Source organism: Emys orbicularis, chromosome 8 (assembly GCF_028017835.1).
Source record: "Emys orbicularis isolate rEmyOrb1 chromosome 8, rEmyOrb1.hap1, whole genome shotgun sequence".
Lineage (NCBI taxonomy): Eukaryota > Metazoa > Chordata > Testudines > Emydidae > Emys > Emys orbicularis.
In genome coordinates this window covers 25,646,140-25,662,248 of record NC_088690.1, presented here as the reverse complement: position 1 = coordinate 25,662,248, position 16,109 = coordinate 25,646,140, and the positions used below count along the sequence as shown (strand labels likewise).

Below are 16,109 nucleotides of genomic sequence, written 5' to 3'. Positions count from 1 at the left end.
TTTTCAAGGATGAGTCAGTCCTATTCAGATCCTGTTTAATGCCTGTGAATCTGCAGTCGGGTCAATCCTTGCTGTTCATGGATTCTTCCCATTAACTCCCTCCCCATTGGTCCAGTCTACGCCTAAGGCAACAAGCTCTAGAGTCTCTTCTCACATTCTTAAAGGGATAATTGCAGTCCTGCCAAGAAATCTGGTATTTGTTCTGACTTGGTTTCCCTCCGAAGGAGGATCGAGGCTCCTTCAGGGACCTTTCCTTTCTAATCGCATATCAGATGATGAAGGGCGCAGGGGCTCAGAGCATGGGCAAGTCCTGAAAAAGGGACCAGTTCTCAGATGGGGGGAAAAAATTCACCTTTCAAAAGGTAAGGCAAAAAATTCCAAAAGGGCAGAACAAATTGCAATTCAATAGTTGGGAAGCATTCCAGATCCTTATCTTTCCCCTCCATCTCCAGCTGTAGTTAATCTCATGAAAGGAGTACTCTTGACTTTAAACCTTCATAAGCCTGAGACAGAGAACCAGGAGAGGTCATTTCTCCACAGACCTGTTCAAGGTAAAAGGGAAGGAAGGTGATTTCCCCATCGAGATCCATCCAAAATGGAGGATGAACAATTTAGATCCAAGGGCAAATATTATTCAGTATTAAGTTAGAATTTGCAGTTCCCCTTCTCTTTCTTCAAAGAGGTTGTAAAGGAGGAATGGGAGATTTCTGACATGGGGAAGAGATTGTCAGCAAGACATTATGCTCTGTAAGCTTTCAAAACCCCAAATGCTCCCTCCTCGATAGTTGCAGTTGTACCATCCCTTGTAACTTATCTAGTAATTCCTGGCAGGAAGATAGAAGCCACCTTTCATAGGGACTGGGAAGCTTCATCAGCAGTACTAAGAGCTACTCTGGTAATTACATGTTTCACGAGAGCAAATGCTTGCCACTGCTCCCCAGAACCACGATAAGTTTTAAGTTGGTTATGAAGAAAGTTATTCTTAGCTATTGTATTCATAGTGATGGGTCCATGATTTTCATGAGGTTAGCAGCAAGGGCCATGGCAGCAGACTCCATGGCCAAACACCCACCAACTCCATCTTAAACACAGGACTGCAGATAATTACACTATGCAAATTCACCATCTCAAAATTCTCAAGTGGAACCCTGTTTGAGGAGAAGCTTGAAAAGCTGGTAAGTGACAGTTTGGACAAACCAAATTACTTGCTACCCACTCCAGCATAGTCAAAATGGACTACAAGCACATATACAATGGCAGAAGTTCTTTTTTTCCCTACGAACATCAAAGATGATACCATCTTATTTCAAGAATAAAGACTGGGCATGAAATGCCAGGGAGAAAGCCAAATTAGGAAATGGGCACTTTCCCTCCTTTCAGTCCAAACCATTAATGTGGCTGTAAGCGAGTCTGCCTCTGCCCAGGGCTAGGAGGAAAGATACCGCGCTCTTCAGACTCGTGACTCGGACAGTGGGTACTAGAGAGCATAGCAAGAATACTTTGGAATTGTCTCCTCCACATTCTTCCTTCTTTCTGTCTCATAATACAAGAACTAGGGGTCACCAAATGAAATTAACAGGCAGCAGGTTTAAAACAAATAAAAGGAAGTTCTTCTTCACGCAGCGCACAGTCAACTTGTGGAACTCCTTACCTGAGGAGGTTGTGAAGGCTAGGACTATAACAATGTTTAAAAGGGGACTGGATAAATTCATGGTGGCTAAGTCCATAAATGGCTATTAGCCAGGATGGGTAAGAATGGTGTCCCTAGCCTCTGTTCGTCAGAGGATGGAGATGGATGGCAGGAGAGAGATCACTTGATCATTGCCTGTTAGGTTCACTCCCTCTGGGGCACCTGGCATTGGCCACTGTCGGTAGACAGATACTGGGCTAGATGGACCTTTGGTCTGACCCAGTACGGCCTTTCTTATGTTCTTATGTTCAAACCTTGAAGAGTAACAAACATCAATCCATCCTGAATAACACATTTATTGCAAGTTGGGGCAATAGAGCTTGTCCTTTTAAGACCAAAGATACCCCATGGTCTACTCTATTTTCATATTAAGCAATAGATCAGGTGCAGTCCAGATCATCCTAGACCTCAAGAAACTGAACAGGTAGCTGAAGATTAAAATACAGGACTTTCTTCCAGTATAGCAGCAGAATCTCCTGCAGATGACCTGATATTGCTGGACCCTGGCAATATCTTAACTGCCATCAGCAGTTCATCAATTTCACCTACCAAACTGGTGCTGCCAGTGCAGAGTATTGCAGTTTGGTCTATCCTCTGCCTCCAGAGTTTTGTCGAAAATAATAGTGGTGATAGCAAGACTCTGGACTGTAGAAACTCATATATACCCCTTGTTAGACAACATAGTTGCTTAGCAGTTGATAAATACAAGGAGGGCCAGTATGTTCCTGACATAAGAAAAGCTTGACTAGATTCAGGCACTGATCTAAGGCAGGGGTAGGCAACCTATGGCACACATGCCAAAGGCGGCACGCGAGCTGATTTTCGGCGGCACTCACACTGCCCTGGTCCTGGCCACCGGTCCGGGGGGCTCTGCATTTTAATTTAATTTTAAATGAAGCTTCATTTACTTTACTTACAACAATAGTTTAGTTATATATTATAGACTTATAGAAAGAGACCTTCTAAAACCATTAAAATGTATTACTGGCATGCGGAACCTTATTTTAGAGTGAATAAATGAAGACTTGGCACATCACTTCTGAGAGGTTGCCGACCCCTGATCCAAGTATTACGTTGTGGAGAAACACCAGTCCATCCTTACCTGCAGCTCCTAGGTCTTTTGGTCACATGAATAAATGCAAGACTGCATGTGAGTTTCAGGAGTTCCAGAACCATTCAAACAAGATGCAGAGGAAAATGTGATTGTCCCTCTGCTGGTAGAAACAGGAAGTCCATGTGATGATAGAACCTTCCCTTCAGTCAAGAGGCCAGCCTTTTCCATAGAACCAGCTTCCTAGGGATGAGAAATCAGGTTGGCTGTTCTGGCAATCAGGCAACACAATGATCATTACATATAAATCAATGAGTGGGTGCAAAGAATCTCAATCTAAATGCTTAAGTGTGAATTCTCCTATTTCAGTCAAGATGATCAAAATAAAAGGACACTGAAAACAAAAATGGACTAAGTTTTCATCAGCTACACAACCCAGAATAGGTTGAATGAAGAAGTATTCCAGCAAATATCCAAAGAGCCAATCTGCCCCCATATAGGTATATTTCCATCCAGTTGGAATGGAGAGTTAAGGGAAACCAGACCAAGGTTAACTGGGGATATGTTCTTGCTCACAGAGGGCCTAAATGGTTTTTGTATGCTTCCAAGGCCCCCTCCCTTCCACTGTAAGGAGAAGCAATTAAAAAGATGAAGGCATAATCATTGTTAACACAGATTGGACCTACTGGGATTATCCTAATGGTTTTAATTTCAATTTCTCACCAATTAAGATGCTCTGTTGCAGAGCCTGCTGCAGAATCCCAAACTTGACTACCTGAAACTGACAGCTTGGTCACTGATCATCAAGTCCTAAATAGGATGGGATGTTCATCTGAAGTAAAACTCTTCTAGCCTTTCATCTTCTCTGCCTACACACAAATTTGGACAGAATTCTTTCTAATGCTTGGAGAGATCCTAGGAAATCAGAAACTGTAGTTCTGGATTTCTTTGGTCTGAAATCTCCCACCTGTTTGTTTTTGTCTCAGCATTAAATAGTGTTATAAGCACAGATCATCGAAATATTAAGCAGATAGATAAAGATTCCATAGGGTAGTACATCTATCCAAACCAGCAGTCAGACCTGTCTTCTCTTCCTGCGGATCTGCAGTCTTCATAACATATTCACTGAGACCCAAGATGTAAATTCCATATATTTTCTTTACATAATCATGATTCCGGGTTGCAGTCATGTCAGCAAGAAGTGTCTCTGCTCTTAGAAGGCACAAGCTTTATTACTTTTTGCACACAGACAGTCACTATTCCAGAATAATTCCCAGAATCAGTAATTACAAAGGAACTTTTTTCCATACATCAGGAGAGTTCATTCTTTAGTTTTACTCAAAGCTTCAACACCCTAAAGAGCACTGCACATTCTGGGTATGAGACGCACTCTTAGATTTTATCATTGTAGAATCTTCTAGTTCAGGATGTAATCATTGTTTTCCTTTACCTTACGTACCTGGGCCTGAAAATGTCTAGATTTTCATAGTCAAACTGCATTAGTGAGGTTCAAAGATAAGCAGTCTGAGTGGATCAAAGCCCATTCAGCATGCTCTGCAGTAACATCTTGGCAGATGATGAAGCATCAGCCACCACAGAAGAATCAGAAAATGTGCTAATTGGTTACCCATTAACATGTTTATAAAATTCTTGACCTTAATTCCTGTTCAGAAGCATTGTTCAGAGGTCCCCAAGTACCATACTAATACTTAAGGAAGGAATTCCTCTCCTTCCTTATTGCCCACTACAGCCTAGACGTTTATCTGGTAGAGAGGTAATTGTTAAGAATAAAAAAATTAACTGCTTTTCTGGGACTTTGCCTCCTCTCTTAGTCTGGCTTCTTTGATAAGTCTTTCATGTGCTTCTACAGTGGCCTCTTCAAGGTGCATGTGTGTGTGTATATAGTTAATATGATCTAATAAAGCATTACTGGTAAAAAGTTTCAGTATGCTAATTAGACTTTAGTGTTTCAGTACAGCTTTGGAAGGACTCATCCTGAGTGAAGGGATGTGGTGAAGCCCCAGAATTCCATTATTCCTGGGGAAATTCTGCGCCAAAAAATTAAATTCTGCAAACAAAATTTCCCCCAGGAGTAGAGAGTTAAAGAACCCCTACGACAACCCAGTTCCTGCTTCTTTGTCATAGTCTTCTCCTCTCCTCCCCCCAGAGCCCAGGTGTGGGGCCCTCCCTGGCCCAGACACACTCACACCCCATACCCCACCCTTCCCCAAGGCCAGCTGCAGGTGCACGTCTTCCCCCCTCCACCCCCCGACACTGACAGACCCTGCCCTCCTAGAGCCATGGGAAACCCTCCAGTTCCTCCCTCTCCCTCCCCCCAGCCTTGTCTTCTATTTGTGAGCTGGGCTGTGCCGGGTCCAATGGCTCCTACTGGTGATCAACATCTCTGCAGCCTATTTCTATGGGGGGAAATGGAAATTCTGCCCTCCCACCATTAATTTCTGCAAAATTCCGCATTGTGTAGTGGCACAGAATTTCCCCAGGAGTAATTCCATGGAGTAAGCTTGAGCTGTCTCTGGAATTTGCAAGAAAAGTAGTCTAACCCAGATCCTTTCTGGACCTCTTCCACAAAGTAAGTCAGCAGATAATAAATTCGATACTGGCTTTGGTGTGAGTTTTTGCACGCCATAAAAACAGATGGTTAAATACAGAAAGAATCTTCAAAACCTTCCTTTTCCAGTTGGGCTTCTGGAGATGTGAAGGGAAGAAGTTGGAAAGTACTTTGGGATATAACTTGTAAAAGGTGGTTATACACAACAACCAGCTCTATCTCGTATTTATAAAATGCAGAAATTGGAAACCTTTCCATGGTACCAATACACATTACTGCACATTTCAGCACCATACTTTAACTTTCTTTTTTCTTTGATTTCATGTCTAATACAAAATCTCTAGCTATAATTGAAAGTGGGTATGTGAAAGAAAATTTACTTCTGGTGACTTCAATAGGATCTATTGATATTGGAGACCTTTTGACCACACTGTTGGAGGAGGGTAAATGCAGATGGCACGTGACAAACTACATGACTTCAGCTCCTAAATTTCCATTTGGGTCATAACTTAAGTTTTCTTCATCAGGAACAGAAGAGATGCTTTACCATCTATCTACACAGTTTGATCAAGAGAAAGTAGAATTTAAAATTTTCTTCTAGGATTAAGTGGTATCAACTGTGCTGGCTGTGTACCTCAGTAATATGACAATGACAAAAATCACTAACCCTTAGGAAAACTTTTAATATCCAAGTGATTGTAAACTGAACACTGGCTGATATTGCTCCAGTGCTGTGCCAGGGAGGTGTGAATCCCTCCGTCTGGGAGCTATTAATAAGACAGAGGTTGTGTCGGGAGGTCAAGATACGGGGATGGAAAGGGTTCGCTAGGGAGCTGTAAGGAGTCTTAGTGAGCCATGTTTAGGAATAGAAGACTGGGCTTCTGGAGATGTAAAGGGAAGAGTTGGAGAGTCCGTTGGGATATAACTTCTTCTTCTTTTTTTTTTTTTTAAACGTTTATTGCATGCAATAGAACAGGCTACCTCATATTTACAAAATGTAGGAACTGGAAACCTTTGCATGGGGCCTACGCACATTACATTTGCAAAAGAGGATTGGAATAAACAAAAGAAAAGTAGAAGGGATGTCTTTCACTCTGGTGTACTTGTAAATCCTTTGTTCCTTCTAATTTTACTGTTTCTAGCTGATTTGTTTCCTCAGAAGATCCAGGTTTGTTTAAAATCTTTGTATGACCACAGTGAACAGGGATCAGTTTGACTTGCAGGAACTGAAGTGTTTTCTTCTTTTTATTTTTGCAGTTTTCTATTCTCTCTCTCTCTCCCCCTCCCCCCCCCCCAATAAAAAAAATCTAGGAACCTTACACACCTTGTTAGCCAAGATTATAAAATTTAGGACATATCTTAATGTATCAGTATGCATATATACTAATATTCCATGAAGACTTGTCTTTGGAAGATCAAGACAAGTCAGTTAATCTGTGTCCTTGGCTATCTCAACCAGCCATCTTGAGCATCTCAAACTCTACCTGAGGCTTTGGCTACACTTGGCAATTCACAGCACTGCCGTGGCAGCGCTGTGAAGTGCGAGTGTAGTCGCGCCGCCAGTGCTGCGAGAGCTCTCTCGCAGCGCTGTAAGTACTCCACCTCTCCGAGGGGAGTAGCTTGCAGCACTGCGAGCGAGCGTGCAGCGCTGCAGGCGCTGATTACACTGGCGCTTTACAGCGCTGCACTCGCTGTGCTGGGGGGGGGGGGCATTTTAACACCCCTGAGCGCAGCAAGTTGCAGCGCTGTACAGCGCCAGTGTAGCCAAGGCCTGAATGTGTGCTAGTATTTTGTCAGTAGTCATGTGTTTCCATTATAATGGCAGCTGGCAAAAGCACCTTTGGAGTGTCATAGCTCTTGAATGTCAGCTGGGATGCCCCATTGTCATGCAAAAAGGTCGTGGTAATAATAGGAGGAGTTAGGGGTTTCTAAATTCTGAGGGCTTGGAGGGAGGAAGAGGTTAGGGGCATCCTTGACCTTCCTTTCAAATAGTAGTAATGGTTTGTTTTTTTTTTTTTTTTTTTTTTTAAGTAATAACTGTTGCCTGTTGGCGTATTCCATGTACTTTATTGCCTTCTGCTTACAACTTTGAGCACTGTTGAATGAGGCAATAGTTCTTAATTATAATCCGCCAATTATTGTGTGTGTTGAGAATAAATTACAGAGCTTGAAATTTGGAGGTGAGGGGGAAGGAGGAGGATCTTGGGGTTTGTCGTCTTTTGTGGAATATATTAATAAAAATATGTGGTCTTTGATGGAAGTGCTTAGCTCTAATAGTGTTAAACAGATCTTGAGATTTATTTGTATTTGCTCGGATAGCAAATCAATTAACTTGAAATTTAATGAATTAATAGCTGGTGTGTTAGTAAATGCAGCCTGTGCAACAAGATCACTTTTTGTAATCTGACTACTTTATTCCTCTCCCTTGTTGACCTGCATTTTAACTGAAAATACTGTCAGTTATTAAATTCAAGTAAATCCAAGTGGGCATGCTTGGAAAAGAGAGGTTTCAGAGTAGCAGCCGTGTTAGTCTTCGGAAGTGCATCCGAAGAAGTGGGCTGTAGCCCACGAAAGCTTATGCTCTAATAAATTTGTTAATCTCTAAGGTGCCACAAGTACTCCTGTTCTTTTTTTTGGAAAAGAGAGTGGTTTTTTTGTTGCCCCTCCCCCCCAAGTGTGCTCTGGAACACGTTTCAGCAGAAATCCTTTTTATTCTTTGCTTTTAAAAGTATTAACATACAAGGTCTAAATGACAAAATGTGAGTGTTCATGTGCAAACTTCCTGACTCCTGCACGCTGCTTTCTATAAAGGATGTGCTCAAATTCAGTCACATGGAAGTAGGAAAATCGGTATTGTTGATATTTAAGCATATTTGAAATGGTAGTGTCCCAGAGTTAAAAGTGGCTCTCTAATATCAACAGGAAGAATAGCATTGTGTAAATTACTTGATATTTACATGTATGCTATCTTTAATTTTTTTTATTTGGACCTGAAATCAACTGCGAGGCAGAATACCTCTGTCTTTGTATATATGTATAATTTTGGTGTACACGGGAGTTTTTACATTAAAATGTGGGGGGTTTTTCAGGTCAACAAGGGCAGCCACAAGATTATTCAAAGGCTTGGGAGGAATATTACAAGAAGCAAGGTAATGTTTGCTAGAAATGAGATTATTTTGAGCTTCTTGGTCTTTGTTACAGCAACAAAGTTATGTAGTCCTAATTTATTTTAGGTCAAGCAGTTCCAGCTCCAGCTGGGGCCCCACCAGGTCAGCCTGATTATAGTGCAGCATGGGCTGAATACTACAGACAGCAAGCAGCATATTATGCCCAGACAAGTCCACAGGGAATGCCACAGCATCCTCCAGCACCACAGGTATAAAGTTTTATGAATTTTTTTGTGTTTATAAATTATTTTTTTTTGCATGTCTCCTGTTTTGTTACCGTTGGAGTGTGCATCCTTTTTTTCTAGCAAAATAACTCAGAATAATTAGTAAATGACTTTTATCTGGTAACTTGAGTTCTCTATCTCTTCAGAACATTCAGTGCTTTTGATTAAAAATTTTTCTCCCCCCAGGGTTTAGAAAACCATGCAAGAAGCCACCACCATTTACATTAACCAATTTTTCTTTCTTAAAGGATTCACTCCTGAGTTAGCTCAATTTAAAGGATTTTCTTTAACTTTTTGTGTATCTCTTATGTATCTCTTCTGCACAGGGCCAATAATAAGAAGTGGACAATACAGTATTTGCTTCATTGTGTGGGGGAAAAAACCTTTGTTAAATGTATGGATGCAGACGCCTTGATGAAGATCTTAATTTTGTTTGGTTTAAAAATAGTGTTTTTGAAAATGTACAAAATATCTATCACTACTGATAGGAGGTAATATTTCTGTGTAGAAATGAAAATTGGTTTGTTTTTAGTATATTAGTGTAGATGTACACATTCCAGCAAATGTATTTGCAATTATTATGTGGTCAATGCTTTGTGATATAAATGTACTTTTTCAATGTATACTTTCACTTTTAAAATGCCTGTTTTGTGCTTTACAATAAATAATATGAAACCTCCTGTGTCGGTAAGTTGGATATGTGGGTATTTAAAGAATTCTAGGACTTATTAGCAATGCCGAATTAAGGTATATGTACCCAAATGAGACTTTTTTTTCCCCATGAAATCTTAGAATGAGTTTAAAAACCTGTCATTGGCATGTTTTTCCCCTTTGCAGAATAGTTGTAGATGGAGGATCTCTTTCATTTATTGTATTTTGCTGTCTAGCACCAGTAATCTTGATACCTTTATTTTCTTTCTATTTGATTAAAAACTGCATGTGTTTAAAAAGGTGATCTTTTGGCATACTTCCATTGCATTAACAGTGAAATTTCCCTTTTTATACATGACCACTGTTTCAGACCTGTACAGCTGCTATAAGTTAACCTTTCTGTTTTTAATTTGATACTGTTTCAGCATAACTATTTTAAACATTTTTCAGATTAGTTATAAAAGGTTTTTACTTTTATAATGTTCTAAGCATTCAGTTTGCAGTAGTTCATTTCAAAAATCAGTGTAGAAAGGTGAACGTGGTTACCAGAATTGCATCTGACATTGAAACTTTATATTTTGTTTGGGGTGGGGGAGTGGTTGACAGAGAACTTCTTTCAGTACAGATAAGTTCTGTTGTGTAAATGCTCAAGACCAGTTGTTGAATCAAATTATTTGATATACTTTTTTTGTTACATTACTGCTCGTACTGAAAATCTGATATTCTGTTGAAATTCATTGTTTGCTGTTTGCATATTTATTGGCTCTTTGCATATATTAGACTACATGCAATACAGTCTGTCTTGCCATTGTCTGTTGAAGTGCAGGTTTGATCCAGCCAGTATAGAACTAGCTCTATAGGGGTGAGGAGGACTGTGCTGTGTATCATCCTTGATTGTTCCTTCAAGGAGCATTGCACTGTAAGTACATCAGAATGACAAATTGATGAGCTGCAACAGTATCGTTTGTCAATGTTCCACATAATGCAAATGCCATACTTGTGTGAATATTATGTTGGAATACAGTGCTAATATCTTAGGAAATCATAACTGCTTCTTAATTCAGAAACATAGGCGTGCATATATATATGTGAGCTTTATGGGTAAGTATTCTTGAAATGTTCAGCAATAGCTAAAGAAAATCTTGTGTTATCTAAGTAATACAACATTTTTCACTAGGGCTCCTGAGACAAAGGTTGTATTATTTAGTCTATGAAAATATGCATATCTTGTTAATATGAAAGTGATTGGAACTGCTTGACAGACAGACAGTTGTTTTGTCTTAAGTTAGTTTGCAGACATGTAGTGATGCAGGTATATGTTAAACCATTTTATAAGCCTGTATTAGCCATATCTTTTTGGAGCACCATTTGTTGCTTTGAGAATACTTTTTTTAAGGTGGCTGCATAGAGAAGTAAAACTTAAGGCTTGAAATTTGAAGTAGTTTTATTATTCAGATAATTAGCAATGTATTTTATTGTGTTTTGTAGAACCTGGAGGGAACTACCGTACCCCTTTTTAGATTAGGAATTTTAGTAGTAGTTTGAAACAAACAGCTAGGAAGATACTGCAATCTTTAGTGTAGGATATGAAGTTTAATAGTTAAGATATTTTGCATGATACTTTTGTAGATGACCTTATAGTAGAATGGTGCATTTATTACTAATTAAACTGAACAAAATTAAATTCACTGGATTCTTTATCATTCACAAAATGGAGGCTGTTGATTTTGATTCATTTTAAGGTATAAAATCTTTATTAATTGCAAACAGTGCAATTATTTATACTTCACAGTGCCTTCCCAGACCTTCCACCTTAGGTTCTGCTGCAAAAAGCAACAGGTAAGCACAACCTAAGGAAGTATATAAATACATATTTCAGTACATTAATGTTGTCCCTGTGAGATTTTTGTGGTTGTGTATTCAAAAGCAATCTGCTGATTTCCCCAAATGCATTCTGTTACTCATGGTTCCATTTCAGTGGAAAGTCTCTCAGTTGTTTAAACAACCGTTCACATTTCTGGGTAAATATGTATCTTTATTTTTTAGAAAAGATGAGTGGATTGCTGCAATAATTAAACTTAATCTGAATAAGTCATTTTCTTACTTTTTCCTCAAATAGCTGAATTGTAACAATTTAACAAAGGAAAACAAAACTTTTCCCCCTCCCCCAAGATGCAGGAAATACTTGGTTAGAAACTTCAACAGCCTTCACAAATGTTTTTATAACTGGCAGGTCATTATTCCCACCCCACCCCTAAAAGCTAAATAGAATACTGTGTGTTTCTCTTGACTTTTTAAAGAAGTTATACAACATAATATTAGTGAAATTTTTAGATAAACTAGTTTGCTTATCCATCTGATATAGTAGGAAAATTGACACAAGTTTTGCAGAATAGTATGTCTTACTAGAAAGCATGTGCACAAGTGAAATGTTAACTGTATGGCAAATAATCTTTTCATTATCTATATAGCAATCAGTATTTTCTGTTCTTTGATACTTTAACTGAATTGCTGTATACTTTTGCCAGTTTAAAATGTTTGTTTTATTCGATGGTCTGGTACAGTTTTTTAGTTAAAGCAGCATCTCATCAGTTTTTGTTTATTCAATATATAAAATGTGCTGATCCTTTTTCAAAAGTCCTGCTTATATCTATATCAAAGAAAAATATTCAAAAATACTGCCTTCATTTTCACACACAGTGCTGAAGATGCTGCAAGCACCAAATCATAGCTCATAAAATCAGGTCCTGAGATAGTTACTACCAATAAAGAGGAATCCTTTGAGTGTATGCCATTGGTGAGCCGATGAGCACGGACCATAGAAGGGGTCCATGTAGAAGGTAAAATTGGCAAAACAACAGATTTGAAATGTATCCCATACATAATGGTGTAGGGTATAATTTTTTTGTCTGATCACTTGTCATTCTTTAAAGTGCTATTTGCTTGACCATAAATGTTCAATAATCTGTTTAGTTTTAAAAACTATGTGGCTAATATTAAACTATATATTTTAATTTATATTCTTCTAAGCAGTCAAGCTTAGATATATTTACCTTCTGAAATTAATAGTTGCACTTAATTCCCTCAAGCCACTTCATTTTTGTTTACTTGTAGTTTGATATGTAACTCATTTATTTTTCACAAGAGAACTAGGTATGTACCCCCCGTGGGTTTTAAATCCTAAGAATTTATTGTCTGGGGTGGGATTTCAATTTCACTTCCTTAAACATGCTGCTTTTTATTTCACCGTTACATGAATATTTTAATAATTAAAATCTTAAATTGAGTAAATTTAGAAAGTGGGAGGAAATAGAAAAGACAGGCCAGTTATTTGGATTGATGATGGGGTGTGAAAGTCATAATGGCTTCAGTTTAGTGTTTGTGGCATATTGATTTTCAGCTCACTTATTGCTGGACTTATAGGCATATTTTATGCTAAGTGTAGTGTTATTATTTAAATCAGTCTCCAAACTATTTCTTTTAGAGGACAGAAGATAAGATTCTAGTAATTTAATTATTTCTGAGCGAAGATTGTTTTTGTGATTTGGTAGAAAAGTAACTGAACTTTCCAAAATGGGACGTTAAATAAATGTATCTTGATTTGATAGAACCCCGCAAATGAAATAGGAAGTTGAGTACTGCAGTTTTAAAAGGGAAGTAGGGGGAGTGTAATGTTTAATATAGTAAAAGCATTTACAGATCACTTTCTTCAGTCTTTATACTGTATGACATGCCATGAAATACATCAGCTGGAAGGATAATCTTCATTTGGAAGTATCATAGTGTATTTTGGTGTCCAGGCAGGTTGTATTATTATTCACTGCACAGCCTATCTTATGTGAAATATTTCATCTTCTTCCATAACAGTTTTATTGGATGCTAGAAACTATTTCCCCCCCTCATGAAATAGCTTTTCTATGTTTCCTTTGCATGTTGTAAATTGGCAAAATTTGGGCCGTCCAGTAAGCATACAGTTGACAGGGTTCCCTCTTCCCTAGTAATACACTATAAAACTCTCATGTATATGCACATATTTCTCTTATGCATGTGAGATGCATTTTCGTCCTGAGAAAAGTGTTCTCTACAGAAACTACCCGTGTGTAAAAAGAAGATTGGCTTTATAAGGCTACTGTGATGGGAAGTGTCTTAGGGAGATGCAGCTTGGACTTGAGGTAAATTGAATGCTTTACAAAATGTGGTTTTGAGCTTGCATTATTGACATTGTATGTAATATGGGTACACATTAACTGTATAACATTTTTGTATGGTTTTATGGTTTTCTCAATAAATGTAAAATGATGGATAGTACAAAATAATGTTTGTCTTTTTTCCCTTCTTTCCTCCTGGCTTTATATTGACTTTCGCATGTCGGCTTCAGATGGAAAATACATACATTTGTGATTATTTTCACAGTATTATATAAATTCATGCAAGAAATATTGAAATGTAGGGCTGGAAGGGACCTGGAGAGGTCATCTAGTCCTTGTCACCTCCTATAGTAGGGTCAGACCAAGTATACCTAGACCGTTTCTGACAGGTGTTGGTTTAACCTGTTCTTAAACTTCTAGTAATGGAGATTCCAAACCCTCCCTTGATAATTTACTCCAGAACTTAATTATCCTTATAGTTAGAATTTTTTTCCTGATATCACCCTTGCAGCAGATTAAGCTTGTCCATGCTTCAGTGACAAGGAGAACAGCTAATCACTGTCTTTTCTCAAAACTAAACATACCCATTTTTTAAATCTTTCCTCATCATGTTTTTTTAAACTTTGTTGCTCTCCTCTTGAATAAGCATGACGCCCAAAACTGGGGACACTGTTCCGTGTGAGGCCTCACCAGTGCTGAGAAGAGTGGGAAAAGCTGTCTTACAAACAAACACTCCAGTTAAAACACCTCAGAATATTTGCCTTTTTCGAAACTGCATCACGTTGTTGACTTGTACTGCTAAAAAGGATATGGGGGCTACAGTGGATCAGAAATTGAATACAACTGTCTAGCCCAGTTATTTGCCACTTCGTATTTTTATTTCCACATATAGTACTTTGCACCTGGCTTTTTATAAGTGCACTCTCCGCTCCATTATCCAAGTCATTAATGAAAATATTGAATAGTATCAGACCCAAGACATACCCCCCTGCTGGCTCCCAGCAGATATGTTCATCTAATTTGACAGCAAACCATTGATTATGCTCAGAGATAGTTATCTTTCAACCAGTTGTGTATCCATTTTATAGTAATTTCATTTAGTCCACATTTCCCTAGTTTGGTTATGAGAATGTCATGGGGGACTGTCAAAAGCCTTATTGAAATTAAAATGTCACATTTACTGCTTCTCCCTTTATCCACTGGGCCAGAAACCCTGTCAGAGAAGGAAGTAGGTTGGTTTGGCATGATGTGTTCTTGACAAATCCGTGTTGGGTATTACTTATCACCCTATTATCCTGTAGGTGCTTACAAACCGATTGTTTAATAATTTTGTGAAGAAACACTACCTACATGAAATGAAGCAAGATGTATTTGACTATTTATCTTCTAATTGTAATATTCAGAAGACTGTCACGCAACTGATCAGCAAAATAATTCTGTCAGGATACATCTAATTGTAATTGTTCATTGAGAACCAGAAAAAAAGCTTAAAAAATATGCAGCTAATACAAATGGAACCAACAACCAGAATATATAACTTAAAATAAAACCTCAAACAATCATTGTTTTATTTTCTTCCAAAAGGATTGCATAAGAATTCATTTGGGTACAGCCTCTAGCTTATTGTATTATGTTGAGGAATACAAATGCTGAACCTCAGAAAAAGTTGAAGTATGTGTACTTTGTATTTTAAAAAAAAAGTCCTATGAAAGTTGGACAGACTAATCTGAACAGAAATCCATTTTAAGATGTTTTGAGACACTGACATGTACATCCATTTGTCTTTGTGGATTTCCCATAAGAGAATTAATGCTTAGTTGTCTTTTCACTACAAAACCAAACATACACTAAGATGCAGTAACAAAAATTGCAACCAGGTGAGGATGAAAGTGGAGAAAGTAGCTGCTGTGCAAACCCCAATATATCCCCAGATGTACTTTCTACTAATTTTGTTTTTATATGCCAAATGCTATTTTAACATGGGTAACTGGTAAAGTAGTGGGGGAAAACACAACCTTCATATGTAAGTCTTGGTAGTCTAATAGAGTTATCAAAACTTTAGTGATGAATTCACACTATTGGTGATTATAGGCTAATTACACATCCCATTACTACATTGAATATAAGTATTAAAGCTGGTTGAAAGGAAAATGTTTTATTAAACAAAAAGCTTAAACCATTACATAACCTTTTATTGTTTAAAAATAGTACATTACTTTTATTCCAGAAACATTCACTTTTGCCTGTTAAGTCTGAGACAAAATAAAGCAGCTATAAACTTAGTGTTCATGCAGAATGTATTCCTACCTCTTGAACTTCCAGATTATGTATTTAACTGTTATACTACAGAATAATTGGTCTTCAAAGGTAGGAACACAAATACAATTCATTTTTTTTTTCTATAGTTGGGCTTTTTCATACCAGTCCTTGTTTTAGTGTAATGTACCTTTGATACCAAATTTCACATTGTAACAGAACTTGAACACTCATGCAGTACAAAGGATATCCCTATCTGATATAGGAATGACACTTTCTAGTTCCTTTTATTGGCCCCACCACAGAAAAAGAGATGGATGCAGTAAGAAAGTTGAGGGGAGGTTTCCAGCAAA

The 16,109-nt window shown here is 38.1% G+C and overlaps 1 protein-coding gene across 7 annotated transcripts in view; it reads left to right on the top strand.

Annotated features, from left to right (window-relative positions):
* FUBP1 (far upstream element binding protein 1) overlaps nt 1-13,653 on the top strand; it is a 41,622-nt gene extending 27,969 nt beyond the window's left edge. For 3 of the 7 annotated variants that reach the window (XM_065409581.1, XM_065409579.1, XM_065409576.1), the window contains 4 exons: nt 8,400-8,459; nt 8,544-8,686; nt 11,145-11,191; nt 12,053-13,653. In XM_065409581.1, coding sequence (XP_065265653.1) covers nt 8,400-8,459; nt 8,544-8,686; nt 11,145-11,191; nt 12,053-12,083 — 281 coding nt within the window. In that variant the 3' untranslated portion in view covers nt 12,084-13,653. Of the gene's footprint in view, nt 1-8,399; nt 8,460-8,527; nt 8,687-9,027; nt 9,121-11,144; nt 11,192-12,052 lie in introns of those variants that run through there. The other 4 variants (XM_065409582.1, XM_065409580.1, XM_065409578.1 and 1 more) reach the window with 3 other exon arrangements.
* Nucleotides 13,654-16,109: the final 2,456 nt, after the last annotated feature.